This window comes from Mauremys reevesii, linkage group 3 (genome assembly GCF_016161935.1).
Source record: "Mauremys reevesii isolate NIE-2019 linkage group 3, ASM1616193v1, whole genome shotgun sequence".
Lineage (NCBI taxonomy): Eukaryota > Metazoa > Chordata > Testudines > Geoemydidae > Mauremys > Mauremys reevesii.
The window spans coordinates 152,533,514-152,559,507 of record NC_052625.1 but is presented as its reverse complement, the minus strand read 5'-3'; the positions used below and the strand labels follow the sequence as shown (position 1 = coordinate 152,559,507).

General features: G+C 44.1%; 2 protein-coding genes across 9 annotated transcripts in view; both read left to right on the top strand.

Annotated features, from left to right (window-relative positions):
- KCNQ5 (potassium voltage-gated channel subfamily Q member 5) overlaps nt 1–16,808 on the top strand; it is a 480,883-nt gene extending 464,075 nt beyond the window's left edge. For all 3 annotated transcript variants that reach the window (XM_039530234.1, XM_039530236.1, XM_039530235.1), the window contains 3 exons: nt 8,861–8,992; nt 10,711–10,837; nt 11,288–16,808. In XM_039530234.1, coding sequence (XP_039386168.1) covers nt 8,861–8,992; nt 10,711–10,837; nt 11,288–12,235 — 1,207 coding nt within the window. In that variant the 3' untranslated portion in view covers nt 12,236–16,808. The remainder of the gene's footprint in view (nt 1–8,860; nt 8,993–10,710; nt 10,838–11,287) is intronic.
- A 7,645-nt stretch (nt 16,809–24,453) lies between these two features.
- Nucleotides 24,454–25,994, top strand: part of DDX43 (DEAD-box helicase 43) — a 60,337-nt gene continuing 58,796 nt past the window's right edge. Inside the window, exon 1 of one of the 6 annotated variants that reach the window (XM_039532264.1) lies at nt 24,454–24,899. In XM_039532264.1, the coding sequence (XP_039388198.1) occupies nt 24,524–24,899 (376 nt within the window). In that variant the 5' untranslated portion in view covers nt 24,454–24,523. The remainder of the gene's footprint in view (nt 24,900–25,994) is intronic. The other 5 variants (XM_039532263.1, XM_039532267.1, XM_039532265.1 and 2 more) reach the window with 5 other exon arrangements.

Here is a 25,994-nt window from a genome sequence, read left to right as displayed (position 1 = left end):
CCAGGAGGGGTTCCTGAGGTTGGGGATGGGAAAAAACAGTCGTGGAACCAACAGTGTAGAAGAGCACTGTGGTAGAGCCAGCACCCTGGGCAAGCTTCATGGGGCTGCTGAATTGCTGGAAGTGGTGGGGCATGTTTTCACACTCAACAGTGAAGTTGTGGGAGTCTTGTTTAGTTGAGAGGAAAGCAATCTTCCTAGATTGTAATCTTCAAAGCAGGGACTATGTCATGATGCCTCTCAGACTAGGGCTCCAGTCCTTATTGAGGCTTCTTGGTGCTATGGCAATATAAACATTTTTTAAAATAATGACGCGAGAGCATCAGGGTCACTAAAGGAACTGACAATGCATTTGCTCAGCCCCAGACTCAGTAAAGAGCACAATGACTAGAGCCCTGCATGGATACAAAATTTGTATCTGCATCCAATCTGTAAAAATGGTCCATGGACATCTGCAGATTTGTAGGCTCTACTAAAGACAAGAGTATTTGTACGTAACACTATAACTGGCAACATGAATGGGGAGGGAAATGCAACATGTGCAGGGAAAGAAATACAAAACAAATGGGAAGCAAAACCTTGTACAAGAAGAATCTTCATGTCCCTGTAATCCTGAGTTTTGCTGCTCTTGCATTTGAAGTTATTGACATGAAGTGACTTTGCTAATATTGTTCTGTTTGGGCCTGATGTGCAGTCCTTGCTCATGCAAAACTTGTCTGAGCTTCAGGAGGAGTTTTGCCTCAGTAAAGATGCAGAGAAAGTCGTGTAGAGATTCTTGGGGTGTAAGTGATGCAGTTTGATACAAAAGTGTCTGAAATCATTTGGAGCTCAATTCAATACAAAATAATTTAGCTTCTGTTCTCTGCTGGATGATGAATTGGGCCATTATTTATGAATAATTCTTATGGTAAAGTTGCCTTACACCAGTTGTTTTATTAGATGAGGTTAGTATACAGGGTATCATTCATCACATTATATTTAAATTATAGAAAAATGACTCTGTTATACTTAATACAGTGACTCTGAGAAAAAATAATTAGCCTTTCAAATAGACAGGGGACTGCACTGTTTTGTTCGTTTTTGTTTGTTTTACTTTCTGCTTAGTCAGAATTTGTTGTGAGTGGACTCCATATGGTTCTACTCAGTTTACATACAGTTAAGGTTTATGGTGAGTCTTTTTTGCCCTCTTGTGGTACAAGTAGAAAACAAGCACTAAGCTGCACTTAGTGTGCCATATACCTGTTGTGTGCTTTCATAGAATCATAGAATCATAGAATCTCAGGGTTGGAAGGGACCTCAGGAGGTCATCTAGTCCAACCCCCTGCTCAAAGCAGGACCAAACCCAACTAAATCATCCCAGCCAGGGCTTTGTCAAGCCTGACCTTAAAAACCTCTAAGGAAGGAGATTCCACTACCTCCCTAGGTAACCCATTCCAGTTCTTCACCACCCTACCAGTGAAAAAGTTTTTCCTGATGTCTAACCTAAACCTCCCCCTCTGCAACTTGAGACCATTACTCCTTGTTCTGTCATCTTCTACCACTGAGAACAGTCTAGATCCATCCTCTTTGGAACCCCCTTTCAGGTAGTTGAAAGCAGCTATCAAATCCCCCCTCATTCTTCTCTTCTGCAGACTAAACAATCCCAGTTCCCTCAGCCTCTCCTCATAAGTCATGTGCTCCAGCCCCCTAATCATTTTTGTTGCCCTCCGCTGGACTCTCTCCAATTTATCCACATCCTTCTTGTAGTGTGGGGCCCAAAACTGGACACAGTACTCCAAATGAGGCCTCACCAGTGCTGAGTAGAGGGGAATGATCACATCCCTCGATCTGCTGGAAATGCCCCTACTTATACAACCCAAAATGCCATTAGCCTTCTTGGCAACAAGGGCACACTGTTGACTCATATTCAGCTTTTCGTCCACCGTAACCCCTAGGTCCTTTTCTGCAGAACTGCTGCCCAGCCATTCGGTCCCTAGTCTGTAACAGTGCATGGGATTCTTCCGTCCTAAGTGCAGGACTCTGCACTTGTCCTTGTTGAACCTCATCATATTTCTTTTGGCCCAATCCTCTAATTTGTCTAGGTCCCTCTGTATCCTATCCCTACCCTCCAGCGTATCAACCACTCCTCCCAGTTTAGTGTCATCTGCAAACTTGCTAAGGGTGCAGTCCACACCGTCCTCCAGATCGTTAATGAAGATATTGAATAAAACCGGCCCCAGCACCGACCCTTGGGGCACTCCACTTGATACCGGCTGCCAACTAGACATGGAACCATTGATCACTACCCGTTGAGCCCGACCATCTAGCCAGTTTTCTATCCACCTTACGGTCCATTCATCCAGCCCATACTTCTTTAACTTGCTGGCAAGAATACTGTGGGAGACTGTATCAAAAGCTTTGCTAAAGTCCAGAAATAGCACATCCACTGCTTTCCCCTCATCCACAGAGCCGGTTATCTCATCATAGAAGGCAATTAGGTTAGTCAGGCATGACTTGCCCTTGGTGAATCTATGCTGACTGTTCCTGATCACTTTCCCCTCCTTTAAGTGGTTCAGGATTGATTCCTTGAGGACCTGTTCCATGATTTTTCCAGGGACTGAGGTGATACTGACTGGCCTGTAGTTCCCTGGATCTTCCTTCTTCCCTTTTTTAAAGATGGCCTATTCTTCAAATACTTTAGCATATGAGTAACTTGACTTGTGGGAGTAGTGCCATTACATGCAAGTAAAGTCACCCAATGTGTAAGTGTTTGCAGGATCAGACCCTTAGTTTGTAGCACATGTGAACACACAAAATAGTTTAACATTTAAAACTAACAAATACAAGGAAATTCAAAGTTTTTGGAGTTGTGACATAATTCTTTTATTTTGAAAAAAGTCCATAAAATTGCTATCGTTAACCATAATGAGTGTCTACATTTATTCAAATCTATTATATAAATAGTTATTTCAGGACTTTTTAAAAAAACAGATTGACTTATTTTTTAATTGACAATTACTGAATCAATAGAATTTAACAACTCCAAAGGAACCCCTCAGTTCCATCATTTAAATAATCCCTGCATTTTTATGTTTCATAGTGACTGACAGGTTTTAATAACTCCATTCTTTTTACTTCTTTATTATTTGTATAGCTCATATATCTCCTTCTCCTCCTCCCTCCTGTAAGATATTTTACATGTATTCTTGGAATCCAGAAGAAAACTTCACACATCTGAGGCACAAGGGAATAAGGGCTAGTCCAAAACTCATTGAAATTAGTGGGAAAATTCCCATTGACTTCAATGAGCTCTGGATCCAGGCCTTAACTACTAACATTTTTGAGAACAGGACTTTACCAAAATTGACCCATTAAGAGCAGGTGCAATTACTATACAACCTCATGTCTGGAAAGAAATGGAAATAGACATCAAGGGTAGAATTTTTCAAATCAATGAGTGTTAGACTAATTCTGTTCCAACTGAAGTCAGAGGAGGCAAGGAAAAAGACCCTTGTTACATTAGGAAACAGATATATTAGAAGAGATTCTCCCCAAATAGCTAGAATCATCCTGAGTTTCAAAACAACATAGACCCTTGGTCAAGCTAGGAAAAATGTTAAAACAGCCTTGAATAACCAAAGCCCTAGTTTAAGCCAGTGAATTTAACAATTTACTGCTTCTAGACAAGGCGCTGATCTACACTTCAGATTTTTGTGTATGCTGATTAACCAGGCTTATGGCCCAATAATGAAAACTGACCTTCTGCCTCAATTTTCTTGTACATGCCACTCCTTAGTAGGAAATTCTGTTATTTCCCTATATAACGTACTACTTCCCTGGCTCCACACTTCCTGTTGAGTCTCATATTGCACTTCAGGAGAAGTGTGCATGGCAATGATGTATGGCTACCAAAACAAAGAAAAAAAAAGACAACCATATTTTTTCTAAATAAACCACCTTTGCAATGCAAGTTGTTTTGGAACAAGTCACATTAATTTTTCTTCATAACCTGAACGAAGAACTGGATACACAGGGATTAGATGGTTTTAAGAATAGAACATATTGGAGTCATTTGACAACTATGTGAAAAAATTCCATTTCCAACATTTTCCCTGCTTCAGGTGCCTCCGTGTTAGAAATGACAGTGAGATATTAGCTTGTAGAATTAGTCACCCAATGGAAGTTTGTCCCTTGGCATATTTAAAGCTATCCGTCCACTGTGCACAATGGAGATCAGTCCTGAACTGGCAGGGAGATGGAATAGTTGTCCTAATAAGTCTCTTCCGTTTCTGGACTCTATGACCAAGATTATGCTTCATCCATTATACCAGTGACACTCCACCTTATCTGAATTCACCATTTAACTTCATATTTACAATAACGTGACAAATCAAGAAACTAAGCCTTGTGGGAAAAGATCGATACTACTTAGAATAACAGGTTTTTACATAATCAGTAGGGGTCCATTCTAAATTTCAACTCTGACTGCATAGTTTTTATAATAATGTGGTAAAGAAATAATACAAAGTACAGTTTTCATGTAATTCCATTTAAAGTAATACTAATCTCTAGTTATCACAGAGTGATAACCATGGCTTTTTATCTTCTTGTTGGCTGTCTTATAGGTGAATTATGTAGTATAATAAAAATTGAATTAGCTAATATTATAGCATGAAATATTAGGATTAGGGATGGTGTGATGGGATATACAAACCCCACACTGGTGAGTAAGGAGTTTGCCAGGCAGCCCTGCCCAGCCACACCTGCAGGGCCTGGACAAGCTGGAGGTAGGACTTTAAAAAGGGGAGAGCAGCAGTTCAGAGCAGGGCAGTAGAAGGGAGCAGACAGCTGCGCGGAGGGGAAAGTACTGCCCAGGAGCCCGTTGCCTGAGACCTGACAACACAGACCTGTGCAAACCCACATAGGAGAGGCAAGTGACTGAGCGAGCAGGTCAGAGACTTGATTGGAGTAATTTATTCCGGGAAGTAAAAGGGGCTGGGGATAGGAAGTTGTCCGAGGGGAGCCTGGATTGGAGCCTAGTGAGAGAGCAGGCCCAGGATCCCCACCCACCCCAAGAGGACACTACAACACTAGGAATCTTCATCTAAATGACAGACCAGCTGGAAAAGGCATTGACTGTTCAAGGGCCCAGCCCTCTGACCCTCAAAAAATCTCTGGGCTAAAGGGGAGGACTGGAAATCATTGGGGCCAGGGCACTGAAGGACCGGACTGTGTTTCAATGGGGAGACGCCCTGCTAAAACCCTGCCTGACCACTAGGTAACACTGTTGGTGATTGTGCACATTCTACAGATGGGCCAACAGTTTTGTGTTCCCTACCTGCTTACTTGCACTAGAGTGACAGAGTGTCCTGTGGCACCTTATAGACTAACAGACATATTGGAGCATGAGCTTTTGTGGGTGAATACCCACTTCGTCAGACGCACTAGAGTGTAGATCTTACCAAGTTATGACTAGTGTCCTCCTTTTACTTCTCTTCAACACAGAGCAGTATGGCCAAACTTTTCAGACTCCCAAATATGCTTCCACAACTCCCGTTTAAGTCAGTGGAAGTTACAGGAGCTCACGTCACCTTTGAAAAATCTGATCACTTTTATTTAGGTGCTTAAAGATATATTCAAAATCTTTGGCCTGTATTTCTTCACAGTTATGACTTAACACAAAGTTTCCTGTTCTTAAAAAATACCCATTAAACATCTGATTGCCACACAAATTACACAAAATTGTGCAAAATGCTCTTTATGTGAAATTTATGTTTCATCATTAATTATTTGCTGTTGAACAGCACCTTTGATTGCTTTGCAGTAAAATCCAACAGTCATATCCCACAATCCTTATTCAGCCACTGATTTCAATTGGGAAAATGTCATAATTGTACCTGAATGGAAACTGTGCCTCAGTCAAATCTCTGGACTGCAGTGTTTGGTCCCAAAGCAGCAAAAGAAAGAATTAAAAATGGAAGAATACTGGCCTGCATGAAGAGACACTGGTAATCAACAAATGAAAAATTAATGAGAAACAAATTGGATGCACAATTAAAGATACTTACAAAATGGGAAGTGTGGTACTGTACTTATAAGGAACACAAGAAAGTGAATACTTATTAAATTATTTATAATGGTTTTAGCATCCTCCCACTAAAATCACTGGGGACTTTACAGCTGACTTCAGTGGGAGCAGAATCAAGGCCTTTAAACTGCATGCAAAATTGTTTGGTTTGATTCAAATTGTCATTCATACAGCCATCCACAGCAATATATTTATCTATAGGTATTAGAGAGACAATGCGGGTGAGGTAATATCTTTTATTGGATCAACTTGTGTTGGTAAGAGAGACAGGCATTCAAACCACACAGAGCTCTTCTCCGCTGTGGCTCAAAAGCTTGTGTCTCAGACCAACAGAAGTTGGTCCAGTAAAAGATATAACCTCACCCACCTTCTCTCTCTAATATCCTGGGACCAACATGGCTACAACTACACTGCATATATGTCTAGGTATAGCTACCTAGATATAGATGGATATACACTACTATTTTCTCAGTAGAAAATCAAAGCACACTCTTTTATGTGCACAGATTTGATTATATAAAGGAGAGTACAATTAGCATGGCAATTTTTATCATTTAAGTTATTCAGCACTGGCCTGAGTTAGATTAAAATTATACACATATAACTAGGAGGGCATTTGCTAACAAAATGTGATGCTTTGAAAAGAACCAATCTAGCAACAAAACAAAACTTTTGAATTGTTGAGATTTAGCTATGAAAGTTCCCTCAACATTAAGGTCCTGGTTCAAGAAGTTGCTGACGCACAAGCCTAACTTTGAGGACCTAAGCAGACTCATTGACCTCAATGAGACTAGTCACATGTTTAAGTACCTTGCTGAATTTGCACCTAACAGAAGAGAACACTTTGATGGGCACACATTTATAACTTTAAACAAGCTATTTAAAATCCGATGTAACAGGTCTTTAAGATGACAATTCTACACTTTCAAAATGCTGACTTCAGTGGAGCTGTGCTTATAAGCGCCATGAATCACCTTGAATAAGGAGGGTTTCGCTGAGTATAACTCATCAGTTCAGAAGAAAATATCATCAGCCTAGCTTCGGCTTTGTCTACACTATCAAATTTTGTCGACAAAAAGTGATGTTGACACTCAAAAATCAGCATAATAAAAGTCAGAATGTCATGTTCACAATCGCTCCCTCTGTCGGCAGAGTGCGTCCACAGTTGGGGCACTATCATTGACAGTGTGAGCAGTGAACTGTGGGTATCTATCCTACAGTCCAGCTCAACATTTTCTGTTATTAGGTGTTGTGGGAAGGCGGAGCGGATTGAAGTGCATCTTGGGACCGGGCTCAGTGTCCCGTGATGCATTGCTTTCTGTCCCAGCAGTCCGTGGGGTTCTTTTGCGGCATTTTTCAACAGCCATTCTTTGCTGTGCACCCCGGTATCTTTGTGAGAAGGGATGGATCCTGCACTGCTCTCCTATGCTCTGTTAGCTGTCATGAAGACATTGTGGATGGCAGTGCAGTTAATCGCAAAGTTCCTAACTGAAGATGCTCCTAGTTGTGTGACATGCTGTGTGATATGGATAGGAGCAACTTTAGATTGCTTTTGGCATTCACAGAACAGCTGCATAGGATAGACCATCAGTCTTGGGCTCAGGAAACAAGCATTGAATGGTGGAATCGTATCGTCATGCAGGTGTGGGATAATGAGCAATGGCTACAGAACTTTCGGATGTGGAAAGCCACCTTCCTGGAACTGTGTGTGGAGCTCAGCCCAGCACTGCAGGGCAAGGACACTACAATGAGAGCTGCCCTATCGGTAGAGAAGCGTGTGGCAATCGCTGTGTGGGAGCTGACAATTCCAGTTGGTGGCAAATCAATTTGGAATCATTGTCTAACTCCACTTCTTCATCAATGACTTTGTCCTTTGGATTAGGTCCTCTTTCCACCGCCTCCAGGCCCACCAAAGTATCCACAGGGCTCTTGGCAGTGGAGGTGGGGTCACCAGCAAGGATAGCATTCAGCTCTTTATAGAACTGGTAGGTCTTAGGTGCAGCACCGGAGCGATGGTTTGCCTCCCTCAACTTATGGTACACCTGCCTCAGCTCTTTTATCTTCACTCTGCACTGCAGCATGTCCCGATCATAGCCCTTTTCGCACAAGCCTCGAGAAATGTGCCTGTAGGTATCCCAATTCCCGTGGCTCAAGTGCAGCTGGGACTGCACAGCCTCCTCTCCCCATATACTGAGCAGATCCAGCAGCTCCGCAGTGGTCCAAGCGGGAGAGCGTTTGCTGCGATTACCTGCCATGGTCACCTGGGAAGATGCAATGAGACCTCTCCATACTGAGCAAACAGGAAATGGAATTTCAAAAATTCCGGGGGCTTCTAAAGGGGAGGGGCAGATGGTTATTTACCTGACTGCAGGGTAGTGGAGTTCAAACTGCTGACCAGAGCGATCATGATGGGCATTGTGGGACACCTCCGGGAGACCAATTAAAGCAATAAAATCAAGCATGGTGTCAACGCTGGCACTTTGTTGATGAAAATTTAGAGGAAAAAGACTGTTGTCTCTCTTTGGGGTGATTGTGTTTTGTCACCAAAACAGGGCATTTTTGCCACCAAAAGTCACATCGCAGTGTGTATGCATTCACTGTTTTATTGACAAAAGCTGCCTTTTGTTGACAAAACTTTATAGTGTAGACAAGGCCTTAGTTTAGCTTAGCTGATGTAACACTAAGCTGTCAGAATTATGAAAAGATAGACAGAGCTAACATTTGAATCAGTATTGATGACTTCATTGTTTTAGAAAAATGTATAAGGATTAATCTGGAAAAATGTTTCTTCCACAGAATCATGAAATTTCATGTTGCAAAGAGAAAGTTTAAAGAGACATTACGTCCATATGATGTAAAAGATGTAATTGAACAGTATTCAGCTGGTCACCTTGACATGTTGTGCAGAATAAAAAGCCTTCAATCCCGGTAAGGAAAGAATAATCCTTCATCATTGAAGAACCTTCCTGTGTAAAAATACCTTGAGCTCTTTTGTCATTTAGCACCAGAAGAGTTGTGTCTCTTTTACATTACCAAATTTTTTTTTGGCCCAAGTTTTCACCTGTGCTGTAGCTTGGTCTTCCTTTTTGTGAATGCAGTTAGGCCTGCAATTAAATTGTGGGTGGAAAAAATGTGGATGTAAATTGGGCCCAGAAAATTAAAAACCTTAGCCCCCCCCCCCCTTTTTTTAAAGTGCACTCATAAACTGATGGAATATTTAATACAGTGACTCTTTGAAAACTGTTTTCCCATCCCTTATATTCTCACTGAAGTTAATAGGAGCTGTGGGCCACTAGCACCACAATGGCCCGGATCCTATATTTTAATATTCTGGACTCCATACGGTAATAAACAGACAAATCCATGATACATATAGAGCCATCTTTATATTGCATTTGGGAAACACTTCCCGGATTTAGAAGCCCAAGCTCTCTGTTTGTGCCCAACCTTTCCAATGCAGAGTTTTGCAGTTCCCTCCACCTCTGGTTGGCCACTATGAAATGACATCTGAAGAACACTCAGAGGCGCAGGGCTCAATACTGCTCATTAGTTCTCAGAGACATTGATTCCAGGGCCACCCAGAGGATTCAGGGGGCCTGGGGCAAAGTAATTTCAGGGGCCCGTTCCATAAAAAAAAGTTGCAATACTAGAGAATACTATATTCTTGTGGGGCCCGGGGCCTGGGGAAAATTGCCCCACTTGCTCTCCCCCACCCCCCAAGTGGCCCTGATTGATTCAAAGCCTATAGCCCTTATTGCTGAACATTACCTTTTTTAAACCTTCTCTTAAGCAACTTTCCCCTGCTTCACATCACTCACTGGTTTCAGGGCCGCCCAGAGAATTCAGGGGGCCTGGCGTCTTTGGCGGCAGGGGCCGGGGCAGAAGGACCCCCTGCTGCAGGGACCCGCTGCCAAAGTGCCCTGAAGACCTGTGGCAAGGGGGTCCTTCCGCCCCGGGACCCGCCCCTGAAGACCCGGAGCGGAAGAAGCCCCGGGGGCCCAGGCCCCACAAGAGGTTTCCAGGGGCCCCAAAAAACTCTCATGGGGGCAAATTGCCCCACTTGCCCCCACCCCCGGGCAGCCCTGACTGGTTTAGAATAAGAACACACATTACAATAAATCTCTCCATACCACTCCCAACTTATTTTTTTTTAATTCTATGCTGGTTTAATACAGATACAATTAAGCATGAGATATATGTATTGGGCCCCATGCTTTAAAGACTTTGGGTCATATTTGACCAATGGGACTACTAATGGTAGTAAGCAATGTACCAAGTAGTAAATGTTTGGAGGATTGAGCCAATAACTCAAGACTAAACTATCTCTCACAAATATGTATCTATTATCATTTATTTATATGTGTAACAAATCTCACAAGTAACAGTAAATATAACTCCATTGCCATTTACCTTCACATTTTGCTCTCCCCAGATGCTTTAAAGATCATTCCATGTTCTTTTATAGTATTTTTGTGAACTTTGATTACTATTATTTTAACAAAAATAAATCTGTCCTTTTTCTTAGGCATTTTTCAGAAACTGTTAAATAGTTGTTGTAATTGTAATTTTCAAAAGATGTGAACAGTGGATACTTCCACAATTTCACCACTTTCAGGAATCATTATAGTCTCCAATTTCTTTCACAGTGTTGACCAGATTCTTGGAAAAGGACAAATCACAACAGATAAGAAAAGTCGAGAAAAGAATACTGCAGAGAATGAGACAACTGATGACCTTAGTATGTTAGGGCGTGTAGTCAAGGTGGAGAAGCAGGTAGAGTGACTGTATGAGACCATGATTTTGTTTTATTGCTTATAACTTTCTGTAATTAATAATGGATGTTTTCAATTTACAACAATTTGGCAAAATAACTTTATCTGGTGTCCGCACTATTTTAAATGTTGAAGTAAAACACAAATTATATTACGTTAAATGTGCTTTGTATACAGAAATGGAAAAACATACACCACTGAAATCTGCAGCCTTTAGTAGCTAAAACATTAACTTGATCATGAAGCATCTGTAAATACACCGCTTTTAATAGCTTTCTTTTTTTGATGAGTAGCTTTTTTATACAGAGAAACACACATTTCCCTTATATGTGGATTGTTCCTATTATCTGTTACATTTTCTCTTTGCTTAGATTCTAGAGAGGCTCTGGGGAAGCAAATATTTTTAAATAATATTTTGTACTTACTTTAACCTTTTTTTCCCAATCTGCAGGTACAATCCATAGAGTCAAAACTGGACAGCTTGTTAGATATATATCAACAGGTCTTAAGGAAAGGATCTGCATCAGCGCTCACTTTGGCTTCATTTCAAATGCCATCTTTTGAATGTGACCAGACCTCTGATTATCAAAGTCCTGTAGACAGCAAAGATTTATCTAGTTCTGCACAAACTAGTGGATGTGTATCCAGATCAGCTAGTGCCAACATGACTCGTGGCCTACAGCTTATACTGACACCAAATGAATTTAGCACTCAGGCTTACTATGCTTTTAGTCCAACTATGCATAGTCAAGCAACACAGGTGCCAAATGATGGACCTGCAACAGTAATAACTAATAACACATCAAACCAAATAAACCAGGCAACTAAGCCAACAACACCAACAACGTTACAAATACCACCTTTCTCCTCAGTCAAGCATGCCAACTGGCCTGAGCCTCTTCATATTATTCCTGCAACCACACAGGAAAATATTTCTGATGTCACCGCTTGCCTTGTTGCTTTAAAGGATAATGGACAAGTTGCACAGTCCAAAGTAACAAAGGATCTTTCCTGGAGAAAACACCTTGATACAGAAGGGGAACCCTTGGTCTCAGTTAAACCAGTAGTGCAAATGGATTTAGGAAAATCTTTATCTGTACAAAACCTTATACAACCATCGGAAGAACTGAATGTACAGATTGCTGGGAGTGACTCCAGTGGCTCAAGAGGGAGCCAAGAAGTGTACTCCAAATGGAGGGAGTCAAAATTATTTATAACAGATGAAGAGTTGGAAGCAGAGACAAAAACAGAGGCTTTTGAAAGCATCTCTCGCTCATTAGTGGAAACAACTCTTTCTACTGACTCTGTAAGGACTGGAATATCAAGATCATCTCAAAACATTTGCAAGCCAGGGGACAGTACAGATGCACTCAGCTTGCCTCATGTCAAACTTAAATAACAATTTATGGGTTTTCTTCATTGGCTGAGTAATTCCTTTAGTCATACATATCATAGCATGAACTCTTTTGAAAGCCTTTTTAATAAGATAAAATTGCAAGAATCAGGAAGAATCTGAAAGGCAGTTGTATGAGCCCATATCTTCTAGTTGCATGAAAATGCATGCTTAAGTGACAGCTAAAATTCAGATTTATACCTAATGTACATCACTTTTATGTAGTACAGTAGGTGTAAATAATGAGTAATCTACAAAGTTAATACTGCAGACTATCAGAAAGCAAAGATCTGAGCATTTAGAAATAGAGTTGTTTCTACAATACAAAAGTAAAAATCATAAGATTTAAAGCACTTTGCTTCTGGATTAATTAAAAATATATATGTCCTGAATTAGACAATAGTTTATGTTTACAAGAAAAATATTATCTACAGCTGCTAGCAAGGTACCAAGGAAACTAGTAATATGGGACTAGAAATGGCTGCTAGTTGCAAGATGCACACATTAACTCATCATTAATCAGTTATTTTAACACTCTCAGCTTTAGAATGTTAATTTCTGTAATATTTCTGGTGATTTAGTGCTGTGGCAAAGTACTTTGCACACCACTTTCAGGTTGTTCTTTATGATAAGAACCTTCTTTTGCTATGAAATGTACAAATTCAAAGGATAAGGGCTGGCCTTAGAGATGGATAATCTGGACTACTGCACCAAAAATTCAGGGGAAGCTTTCCTTACCCCAAACTTGCTGATATCACTGTTGTGCCCTTCCTGTGGATTTGAAGCATTCTGGAAGCAGAATCAACAGGAGAGGCGAGGGCGCTGCCTTTATTGTAGAAGCAATTCTTCTTTCTGCGCTGAAGGTGGCACTATGCTTCACAATTGCACCCAGATACTCCATGATACTGTGTCAGAAGTCTGTGAAGGAAGTGAAAGTGGTAAGGTGGGATATTGAAAGCAGAGGGGAAAACAAAGGGGATAAGGGAAGAGAGAGAGACTACAGAAGGGGTGAAGAGGAAAAAAAAGAGAGACAATATGATAAGCAAAGGAGAATATGAATTTGGAGAAGAAAAAAAGGGATGGGGGAAAATTGGAAAATAACAGCAGGGAGGCAGGGACAGTGAAAAAGATCTTTAAAATTCCAGCCTGTTGGTCCCAGACAGCTAGTGTTTCTTCCAAAAAGCCATGTCAGGAATTTGGAAATGGCAGAGATAATAGAGAAAAACAGCTGAATTGCCCAAATTGAAGAAGACTGATTTTTTAAAAACAGGATGAGGAGGAGAGAGGGAAGGGGGTCACATTCTTATTAGCTCTATAATGCCATTTTACAAAGGTGCCAAGAAAGGACCCTCAGACTCCTTCCCCATACCACCTCCCACCAAGTTTGGGGATTCAAAACCTGCAGCATATTGAGCATTCTCCCCGAGACCTCCTCTTGCTCTCATAGCCTTTCTACATCTCACTTCTGCAGAGGTGCAGTAGCAGAACTAGTGCCTACCTATGGGTCCTTACCAGGGCTTTGCCATGGAACCCTGTGGGAGCCTCCACCCTTCCCCACTGAACAAGATTTCTATTTGTTGCCTCCCCCCAAATTACAGCCTACATGTACCATTGACTCATGGACAGCCTGTTCTGGGCCTGGCCACCTCTAGCAACAAGAACTCCAAATGTATGGGAGTGCCAGTTCCAGCTCACTCAGAGCACTGTTTGATCAAAGCCCAGCCCTGCTGAGGATTTATTATACATCAGAAATGTCACAGCAGTCTTAATCATGGCTAAATGCTGTAGATTGTATTGTGAAGGACTTGAACTGTTTACTATGAATCCATTGTAATTTCTGCCTCCATATTTCTTTTACAGAAATATTCCTGGATGTTACATAACCTTATTATGTGAAAGTACATGCATACTGTAGAGTGTATATATTGTGTCAGTGATACAGGATCTATGGATGATAAGCTGCGTTCTATGGATTGTGCCAGAACAAAGCTCAGGTGGTAAATTCTGAAAGATGTCTTGAAGCACAATTAGCTATCACTGATTTGCCATCACATTCAGCCTTTACTACATTCTTTATGTGCTGCCTGATCATATTAAAGCCTAATTGCGAAGATATTTTTGTGATGATAAATAGGTTTTTCAACATCTGAGAACATTTAAATATTGACTTATTTGAATGTCTGCAGTTTGTCCAGCCAAATCTGTAAATTTAAAGTATTGTACAATATCTAAAAATGATACAATTTTTAGGATTTTCTTTTATTTTTTCCTAATGTTTTATGGTGCCTTTCTTGCATTTATATAAAATCTCATAATGTTCTAGATGTAAGTCTGTACTTAGGTCTGATGTAGGGGCAAGAGCTCGAGCCCAGGAAAGCTAACAGATGTGTCAGTAATTAGACTCACCTCCCCTTTTTCATTAAATATGAACACAACGGCATCCTGAATTGGGCCCTGATCTTGCAACTGCATCTGCTTGAGCAGACCTTTGCATCCACATTGAGCCTTAATGTGAAATCAGTGAGGTTCCACATGGGCACAGGCTCTGCCTGCACAGATGCAGTTGCAGAATCAGGATTTTGGTTTTTACTGATAATGTATGTCGCTGAACTTGGTATTTTTGGCTTAAATGACATGCCTGAGTTCTCCTAATTTTAAATTAATTTATTTAATACAATTCTGTGCACATAAATGAATTCTATAAATTATATATGAAAATGTAAATGTCTTTACAAAGATCAGATAAATCAGGAAGACCCTTATCTTTTTTTAAGTTGAAATTACTGTCACCATTACATCCTTCCTTTTATAGCTACAGTTCTTATCATATAGGAATTTACTTAACATTTTACTGATGGAAACTGCAAGAATAATTAATGAATCTGTGGAGATCTGGAGAGGTTTTATTATGTGTTTTGATTTTTACAAAGTGGGCTGTTCTGTCCTTTCCTCACCAGAAGTTTCCTGTGTCCACATTATATCTTTAATTACACTATAAGGACCAAGCCTGCTCCCACTGAAATCAATATCAATAATTTGTTCATGTCAGTGGGAACAGCATTTGGCCTTAAGGGTCTTGTCCTGAACTACTTACTAAGTCAAAGCTCCCATTTTAGTCAATAGGAGTTTTACATGAGTAGGCAATAAGGACCAAATTCTGCCCTAATATGCACTCCATTGGAGGCTTGCGCAGGGTGTCAAACGGGACAGAATCTGGCCCTAAGTAAGGGTTTCAGGACTGGGCCTTACACAAAAAAATGTTTTCTGATCAGCATGTTTGTTGTACCTGATTGAAGAGAGAACTTAAAAGAATAGTTTTTGATGATTATTTGTTTTACAAACTCTATATACTCCTGACTTATGTGAGCTATACTTTTTATTTCAGTATGGTTATAGTGTTTTAGCCTAGGGTTCAAGATTGCAAGGATCATACACTTTTATTCACATGCCCACAGCTGTTACATGTGTTTTTGAGATAATCCTACTTAAATGACTGCTCTCATTACAGTCTGCTGATAGGTAATTCACCTACTCTTCTGTGATAAGTCAAGTCATACTGAATTATTGCTGTATTGAGGAACACCTGATGTACAGTACTATTTATGGGTCTGGGCCTGCAGTTCTTACTCAAGCAAAAATCCTATGGACTTCAGCAAGAGCTCTGCCTGAGTCAGGGGGTCCAGATTCAAACCCTTATTTTGTTGGGCATCTGTATAAAGTGAAAATGATAATATTCCAGTTATTTCCTGAGGAAACTAATGCTTAGCTGAATTAACCCATATGTCACATTGACTTTATAAAAAGTAACGCACAAAGTAGTATAAAAAGGGATGAAGAGAAGGGAAATTTTTAAAAAGCACAGAGAAAAGTAGGTCAGTAAGAAAACAGAACAAAGCAGAAAAAGAAAATGTAAGAGCAAAGGAATGAAAAAAGTGATTAAACATCTGAGGACAAATTCATCTCTGTGTGGCTGACTTCACAGGACAGCATAAGTGGGCCATATTCAGCCTTCTTTGGTGTAATCAGGCTCAACTCCATTGATCTCAGTGGGATTACACCAACCTACACCAGGAGTGAACTTGTCCCACTGGGACAATTTTTGTCCTGACTCATACCTTGTGCGATCCCATGGAGTTCAGTAGGATTGAAGGAGGTGTAAGTCCAGAGAGAATTTGGCCATCATATTTCTGCTTCACATTTTTTTCAAGCATGTTAATCAATTTAGTTCAAATGAATTGCAACATCAAACAAATTACTATAATTATCCAAAAAGGTGAATCAGTTTTTAAATCTAAACCAACTCCTGGAATGTCAAAGGAAGCATATGAGGTGTTGCCATTAACTCAGATACATATGGGACACTTCCATAGGCACCAAACATCATCTGCTATTGAATGTGTTCTGAGACATTTCTGCTAGCCAATATGGGAGGGAACAGTGTTAAAATATCAGTTTTATAATGGTTATGGAAAGTACAAGGGACACTTCCACTGATGCTGCAATGGCTTTAGCCATTACATTATAATACAATGTTAATTGTAACTTCATGACAAAGGTAAATCCATATTGTTGTTAATAAACATGGTTAAAAAGTAGCTACTATGTATACTTGAAGTTTTTTTGTTGGTTGGTTGATTTGTTTTGTTTTTGATTAAAGATTAATATTGATGTTGCATGTCAATACAGCTCAGGCAGGACTGGGCAGAATTGTGCACCTGAAAAATTCCCATGATGTGCTAATTTTTTTCTTTAACATTTTATATGGCTTTGATTCAACTTGACAAAGGTATCACAAAACAAGTTTATTTGTCCAAAAAGTCCATACAACATAGGCCAGTGTAACACCTTCTGATGATTTCTAATGATGGTTAATCAAAACCTGCTTTACCTTCACAGAATACAAACCCGCTATGAAAGTGATTTTGGAAGCTATTAAGAGCAGTGCTAAGGAATTTCGAACATCAGTTGTGGCACTCAGTTTAATTTTGGCCAGTGATTAAACAGGAATTTTTGAGGAGAGGGGAAACCATAGTTCTTATACACCTGTGTGGAACTAAACATGCCATAGGAGCAGGATTTTTAGGAGGAGGCCACCAGCATCTAGTGCTGTGCTATCAATTCATATGGCCTGGTTCAGGACTTCTGTTCTGCCCTCAGAAACCGTCATGGGTGGATCCCTGCTCCCATGTGGAACCCTACTGAAGTTAATTTTCAGACTTGGTGACTAAGGGTATGTCTACCCTATGAAATTAGGTCGATTTTATAGAAGTCGATTTTTTAGAAATCGATTTTATACTGTCGATTGTGTGTGTCCCCACTAAGCGGATTAAGTCGGTGGAGTGCGTCCACAGTATCGAGGCTAGCGTCAACTTTCGGAGCATTGCACTGTGGGTAGCTATCCCACAGTTCCCGCAGTCTCCACTACCCACTGGAATTCTGGGTTGAGCTCCCAATGCCTGATGAGGCAAAAACATTGTCGCGGGTGGTTTTGGGTACATGTCATCAGGCCCCCTCCCCCTCCCTCCATGAAAGCAACGGCAAACAATCGTTTTTCGCCTTTTTTCCTGGGTTACTTGTGCAGATGACATACCACAGCAAGCATGGAGCCCGCTCAGCTCACTATCACCGTAGGTGTCCTGGGTGCTGCTGCAGATGCGGTACTGCAGTGCTACACAGCAGCATCCCCTTGCCTTGTGGACGGCAGATGGTGCAATACGACTGCTAGCCGTCGTCATCGTCCTGTGGATGCTCCTGGCCAGCCTCGGTGAGGTCGGTCGTGGGCGCCTGGACAAAAATGGGTATGACTCCAGGTCCTTCTCTTCTTTAAGTTTCATCTAATGGAGATTCAGTGCTGCCTGGAATATCATGCCAGCTGGAGGCTTCTGCCTCAGGCTGGTCTCCCAGTCGGCAGCACCATGCGGTCGCACCTATCCCAGCCTACCCCTTGCTCCCATAGCCCATGAAGCCTGGACAGTAGTAAGGAGCAGTTCAACTATAGGCTGAGCAAGTGCATAATGGTGGTAGACTGTGCCTTTGGATGTTTAAAAGCGCGCTGGTGCAGTTTACTGACTCAGTTAGACCTCAGTGAAACCAATATTCCCATTGTTATTACTGCTTGCTGTGTGCGCCACTATATCTGTGAGAGTAAGGGGGAGACGTTTATGGTGGAGTGGGAGGTTGAGGCAAATCGTCTGGTCGCTGATTACGCGCAGCCAGACACCAGGGTAGATAGAAGAGCAGGGCGCGCTGTGCATCAGAGGAGCTTTGAAAACCAGTTTCATGACTGGCCAGGCTACAGTGTGAAAGTTCTGTTTGTATCTCCTTGATGAAAACCCGCCTCCTTGGTTCACTCTACTTCCCTGTAAGCCAGCCACCCTCCCCTCCCTGCTTTGATCTCCGCTTGCAGATGCAATAAAGTCACTGTTTCAAATTAATGCATTTTTTATTAATTCGTCACACAAAAGAGGGGATAACTGCCAAGGTAGCCCGGAGGGTGGGGAAGGAGGGAAGCACAGAGCTGGGGTAGTTGTAGGGGAACCCCCTAGAATGGAATGCAGTTCATCACAGAAACGGCATGTCTGGGGCTCTGACCCGGAGTGGCCATTTGCCTCTCTGGTTCTTTGGTAGGCTTGCCTGAGCTCCTTAAATTTCATGCGGCACTGCTGTGGGTCCCTGTTATAGCCTCTGTTCCTCATGCCCTTGGAGATTTTTTCAAATATTTGGGCATTTCGTCTTTTGGAATGGAGTTCTGCTAGCACGGATTCATCTCCCCATACAGCAATCAGATCCAGTGCCTCCCGTTTGGTCCATGCTGGAGCTCTTGCGATTCTGGGATTCCATCATGGTCACTTCTGCTGATGAGATCTGCACTCACCTGCAGATTGCCATGCTGGCCAAACAGGAAATGAGATTCAAAAGTTTGCGGGCCTTTTCTTGTCTACCTGGCCAGTTCATCTGAGTTGAGAGCGCTGTCCAGAGCAGTCACAATGGAGCACTCTGGGATAGCTCCTGGAGGCCAATACCATCGAATTGCAACCACACTACCCCAAATTCGACTCAGCAAGGTCGATTTCAGCACTAGTCCCCTCGTCGGGGAGGAGTACAGAAATTGATTTTGAGAGCCCTTTAAGTTGACAAAAATGGCTTTGTCGTGTGGACGGGTGCAGGGTTAAATCAATCTAACGCTGCTAGATTCGACCTAAACTCGTAGTGTAGACCAGGGCTAAGTATATAAATATATGAGGCCTGATTCTCCCCTGTGTTGCATTTTGCATAATCATTAACATCTGTGCAAAGGGAGCAGAAAACATCATCATTCTGATCTGGTAGCCTTTTATATCCACTTTGCACAGATATCAATGACTACACAAGGGAGGGGAGAATCGAGCTGCAGATATTTTACTATTTTTCTTTGCATAATTGTTTCATAATTTCTTGAAGAGTATTAATTTAAATTAATCAATCTCCTATATTTTATGAAATTATTTAGTGATTTTTACTGTAACACAGGGACTACAAAACTTGAAGTAAAGTCCTTTATGATAAGTGTAAAAATATAAGAGCCAAGTTGCCTCCCCTGGATACCTTTCATTCATACTCCTAAATCATGAACTTTTAGAAGAACAGTATCTTTTACCATAGTCTGTCCCCTTAGGATTAGATTCTGTCTCAACCTTATGTGAGTACACAGGGGAAAGGGAAATGTGCAAGGAGATACAGTTTGTGCAGCTAGGCAAGTTGTGGCCCAAATGAGGTTGGGAGGGGGCAGAAGAAGACACCATAAATTGCTTCCCTCATGCTGCACTTGCTGTAGATCAGGCTGGCTATACAAGGATAGTAACCTGCACCCATAAATAGCTGCATACATGTTTCCCCCTGCATGCCAGGGAGCTGAGAATGCCATTTGGGGCAGTGCTACTCCATTCTGCCTCTAGTGCAGGGCTGTGTCTACAAGGCACTTTTAAACCCTCAAATACTTAGCAGATTTGCACTGTTGACTGAAAGGTTTGCAATACTGTGTCTGTTTTAGTACACCTCTACCTCGATATAATGCTGTCCTTGGGAGCCAAAAAATCTTACCACGTTATAGGTAAAACCTTGTTATATTGAACTTGCTTTGATCCACCGGAGTGCACAGCCCCCTCTTCTTTCCCCCCCCCCCCCCGCCCCGGAGCACTGCTTTACCAATTTGTGTTATATCAGGTGGTGTTATATCGAGGTAGCGGTGTACAGTGGGCCAAATCAAAATCTTCATTACATTAATGTGAAAGTATCAGCGTTATAATTTAAGATTAAGACAACCCTCCAAAATTCCTATTAAAACAAACTAGTCTGACAAAAATTCAGTAGCCTGACAAATGAATCAGTTCTACCTCCATCCCCAAGTCTATTCAGTTCTCTGTTCCCTTCAATGATCTTTTTCTGGTCTCCTCTTCCCCAGTTCTCTGCTCCCCATGCCCGCATCCCTGCGCTGCTGATCGCAGAACTTTGGTAGCAGTATCAATCCAGCCCGCGCATGCATTGCTCCCCAGCATGCATAGGCAATACTTCCTCAGCTCCTTCTCTACTGCAGAGTCAACTACTAGAACTCCAAAATATAGGTAATCCTGGTGGAATTCTACGTCAAAAAATTAAAAATTCTGCAACAAAAAATTAAAAATTCTGCATAAAATATTTTAAAATTCTGTGAAATTGTGCATATTTTATTTGTCAAAATAATACAATATAATCACACCAGTTTCAATTATTTTTGGTAATTTATTTCAAAATACCTGTCAGAAAGTATGTCTGTAACAATACAAACAACAAAAAAGCTTCAGGAAATGTTTTTTGACAACTAGATTCCTTACTAGGCATATTAATACAGAACTCTGAGTAATAATTCATTTAAACTACAATACAGAACTATATTTCCTGCACCCCCACAGAAGCAGTGCAAAGGCTTGGGGGAGTCATGGAGGAGGTGAGGGAGAGGAAAGTAAATTGCTGGGAAGGAGCCTGGGTATGCACTTAGAAGGTTGATGGGTATGGGTGAGAAAAGTATGGAACAGGTTTTATTGGTGTGGCGGGAAGGGATTGTTAGAGAGCTGCCCCCATGCAGACCCTGGCTGACCCCTAGACTCTCCCATGCAGTGAGACACATCTGCCCCTGTCCCCGTGTCTCTGTGCCCCCACCCAGCCACCTCCATCCCTGTATCCACATACCCCCTCCCCGTCCCCATGTGTCTCTGTGCCCCCACCCAGCCATTCCCCTGCATCTCCCTGTACCCTTTCCCCATGCGTCTGTGCCCCCACACAAAAACTCCCTCCATCTCTGTCTCCCTGTACCCCCCCATCCCTGTGTGTGTCTGCACCTCCCCGTCCCCTGTGGCCCTATATCTCCATTCCCATCCAGCGCCTGCCCCGTCTGCCCTCACCCACTAGCCCTTATGAGCCCCTGTCTGCCCCCCACCCCCAGCACCCTATGCTGTCTGTCTCCTCATAGCCCCTGTCGCTTGACTTGGCCACAGGCGCTGTGAAGAAGGCAGACTTTCTCTTCCTTAGCGGCAGCTTTGTTCTGCCACCACAGCACCCTCTGGTGGGCAAAAGGTGGAACTGCAGAAGTTATTTTCTGCTGAGAGCTGCCGCTGTTCTTGCGCCACAGCACCCTCTGATGGGCAAAAGGAGAAACCGCAGCATTTTGGCAGAAGCTTTTTTCTGCGCAAAAAAATAGAAATCTGCAGGGGTCATTAATTATGCACGCAGTATTCTCCCAGGAGTATATAGGGGAGGAGGCCTGGGAGGAAGCCATGGCACCCATAGGGGGACACATATCAAAGAACCATTGTTACTGCACAGAGTAACTTCTGAGAGTGACAGAGCAGAGAAAGCAGGAAGAAGAGAGGATGGGAACTAGAGAATCTGCCCCCTATGTGGCGTGTATAGAGAGAACTCTGGGGAGCATCTGGGAGATGGAAGAACCAGGGTGACAGAGAGGCTCTGGAGGAGTAGCTAGTGGGTTTGAAGCCGTCCTCTCCCACAGCCATCTCCAGTTTGGAGAAGGAGATTCTCTGTGGTTCTTTCCTCCTAGAGCATCCCAGCTGCTGTGAAGACTACTTTATATCTTCCCAGGCCTCCTGTCTGTAGTGATGGCTGTTTGTTTCTTTGCTACGCTACTCCTCTCTTGTTTTTTTGGGTGGTGCAACAAGAGTATTTCTGCCATTCTACCTTCTCCCCAGCCCTGACAGGGAAATAGATTCAGTGCTTGAAGGTGCTGTTGATCATAGCCTTCCCTGGGTGCAACAGAATGCCATTTATATAACTCTTCCCAGTTTCCCTGCTGCCCACAGGAATCTGAAAATCAGTAGTGAAAACAATCACAATTGACTGGTTTTCACTATTGCCACTGGTGGAAGTTCCAAGTTTGGCAGCAGAGATGAGTGAATCTGTCTGAGGATTTAGGAAGACAGCACTGCATAGACTTAGTCTTGTTTGCATTTGGAAAGCTAACTGCAGTCATTCAAGCTAAAAACATACAGTAAGCCTCACTTCACGTTGTAGTTATGTTCCTGAAAAATGCAACTTTAAGTGAAACAATGTTAAGCAAATCCAATTTCCCCATAAGAATGAATGTAAATGGAGGGGAGTAGGTTCCAGGGAAATTTTGTTTTGCCATACAGTACAGTACTATAGTTGGGAGGTGCCCCCACCTTACCCCACACAGGCACAGCCCACTGGCACTGGAGACAATGAGGCAGGCAAGGAGGCTAGGAGAAGCAGATTGCTGGTTTGCAGCATTCAGGAAGCAGGGGAGGGAGGGGGAGTCTGTGCGCTGTGTCCCGCTCCTCCCCCATCCCCGCTGAATGCCGCAAGCCAGCTGATTGCTGCGGGCAGGAGACAGGGGGAAGAGGATGAAGGTGCTGATCCGCAGGGTCTGCCGGTGGGCGGGAGGTGCTGGGGGGGAGGGCATAGGGGAGCTGATAGGGGGACTGCCAGCTGTGGACAAAGCAGGCAGCCAAACAACGTTATAGAGAAGCATTGCACAACTTTAAATGGAGCATGTTCTGAAATTGAGGTAAGATCTAAACAATGTTAAGCGAGAGGACGTTAGGTGGGGAGTTACTGTACTTTTTTTCTTAATGAAAGCTTTTGTTCAACAGAAAGCAACGGCAGTCACCTGGGAAATATTTGCCCTGGACATATGTGAGACTGGATTTTGTCAACCCTGATGAGCCTAGTGCCGTGAGTAAAAAGCACCGAATAAATCAGACCCTAAAGGTAGGTTCAAGCAAATATTTATTTATTTGTATTACTGTAGCACCCAGGAGCCTGAGTATGGAATAGGATCTCACTGAGGCATTAGGATAAAAATATTTATTTAAACTGCTCCCTAATGTCCCCGCTTCTCTGCTGTGCCAAACAGAAGCTCAAATCTGACCCAAAGTTAGTAGTTATGACAGTGGAGGGTTTTGGGCATAGGAATGGAGCTGGTTGTTTTTGTGGGGACACTTCCCAGTTGGGAATTGGGCTGATGCCACCCAATTCATTTCAAATAACAGGTGCACCACTATACTAGCAGCACCTGGCAGCATGTACAGACCCACACAGTAAATGAACATGCAGTGTAAGTATCCTGCTTAGTGGCCGACTGCATAGCATGTTCTGTGGGGAAGTGACACAAACAGTGGCTGTTGCAGAGATGGGACTCCTGTTAATTAACACCTGACATGACATAGGGCTTCATGTGTTGTGACTGCACAGAACAGATCGATATCACATCCAGCGGCCCTGGGGCATGCACGGGCTCTTCAGACGCGATGCAGAGTTGCTGCTTGGCGACTACCCGGCCTGTTCGTGACACTCCATAGTTAGAGACTGGGTGGTGCAGACCCAACTCCTCAAATGCGATGAGCGTGTGGGGCGAGCAGCAGCGGCTCGGCTGCCAGTCGCCCATAGCCCTACCGGGGATATTCACTCTCATTAGCCTGCGGCAATGACTGGGGCCAGCCTCACCCCACCACCGCGAGCAGGCTGCTGGGACGCGCAGCGGCGTAGCCACGGCTCAGCTCCGCGGCTCGCAGCCGAGCCCTAGGGCGTGGCCCCTCCCCCCGCGGGAATGCCCGTCGCTTCCTGAGGCCAATGGACCATCACTCGGGCCCAGGCTAGCCAGCCAATCATTTCGTAGAGGCGAGATGCTGTGGCCAATCAGAGCGCTTCCCGGCCTAACGCTGTTGGGCGGGGCTCTGCACGCGCGTGGCGACGGTTGGAGAGCACGCGCTAGGCAGCGCGAGCCTGGCAGGGGCGCCCGGCGTGGCCATGTCGGACTGGGAGGCGGACAGCGACGAGGAGTTCCGCGCCGGGAGCCGGCCGCCAGCGCCTCCGCTGCCCGAGTGGCAGCCGGCGATGGCCCCCGCCCAGGGCCGGAGGAGCCCAGCGCCGCCGGCGGGCGGCAGAGGGCGAAGCGGAGCCGCCGGGCCCTGGGCTGAGGAGCAGGAGAAGAGGTCGGCCCGGCGAGGCAGCGGCTCCCAGGGCGGCTGGAGGAGGCTGGAGGGTTCGCGGCCGTTCCCCGCACCCCGGGATCCCTGCCTGTCGGGCCCCCTGGAATATCGGCCCCGCGGCCCCCCCCGGGATCGGGGCTTGGGGGTGCCGCTCTGCTTCCACCTGGACAACGCCATGATCGGGCCCATCATCGGTAACTACCGGGCGCTGCCGGGTGCCTGCCCCTGGCACTGCTGGACCCGAGTCGTTCCGCGCGGGGGGGGCTGTGAGGCGTGCCAGGGTGGGGGGTGACAGGCCTCGTTTGAGTTCTGCATCTGGGGGGACAGAGGCAACGTCAGGGAGCGTGTCAAGGTCTTGTGCGCCCCCGGATTTCTGCATCCCATTTAGCATAGAGGTTTTCAAATTGTGGGGTGTGCCCCTACCCCAAGGGCATGGAGGAACATTGCGAGGGGGGGGCGAGTGGTGCTGGCAGGCGGCTCGGGGCAGGAATGCCACCCTCCCCTCCTGATTCATCTCCCTGAGACGCGCTGTGCAGGACTGGCTCAGTGCTCCTCTGCGCTCTCACAGTTTGAAAACCTCTATGCTAAATAGAAGGTAGAAATCTTGGGGGAGGGAGGCACCTGACCCTGCTTACCCACCCAAGTGTTGCCCTTGGTGTGGGGGGGGGGCAGGCAAACACTCAGTATGCCCTCCCAATAGCCACCCCTGCCAAACGTGCTCAAGGCACTTAGTGGGCTGCTGAGGTGCTGATGGGGCCTGGCTGGGGTACCTGCTTGGCCCCTTAGATCTCTAGTTGGCTCTTGTCTTTGCTGAGGCAGGGGGTTGTGCACATTCTGCGGTGCCCCTCTCCCTGACGAATGCACGGTAGCCTGGAGAGGCCAGGTTGTGTGCACAGCGGCTGCTTGCCTGATTTTCCATTTGATCACCTTGAGGGGACATTTGCTTGCCTGCCTGGCAGGGGTAAAAGTAACTTAGAAGTCTTATTGGTACGGGGGCTTGGTCAGAAGGGGTGGGCTGGGGGTCAGCCTCCCCCAGCCAGCCCATCAGCACCACACGTTGCTCCAGCGGCGATTTAAAGGGCCCCCAACTCCAGTCGCTGCCAAATTAAAATCCCGGGCCCCAGGGCAGCTGCCCTTTTTGCTCCCCCTCGGTGGCCCGGGCGGGGTGGGCAGTGGTGTTAATGGGCTGTGTACGGGCCTGGTCCTGTAGCCACTTCTTACTGGTATGCCATACTGGCCCAGTTTCACCTCTACGGCATGGGAGGGGTTCACCACAAAAGGCTCACTCA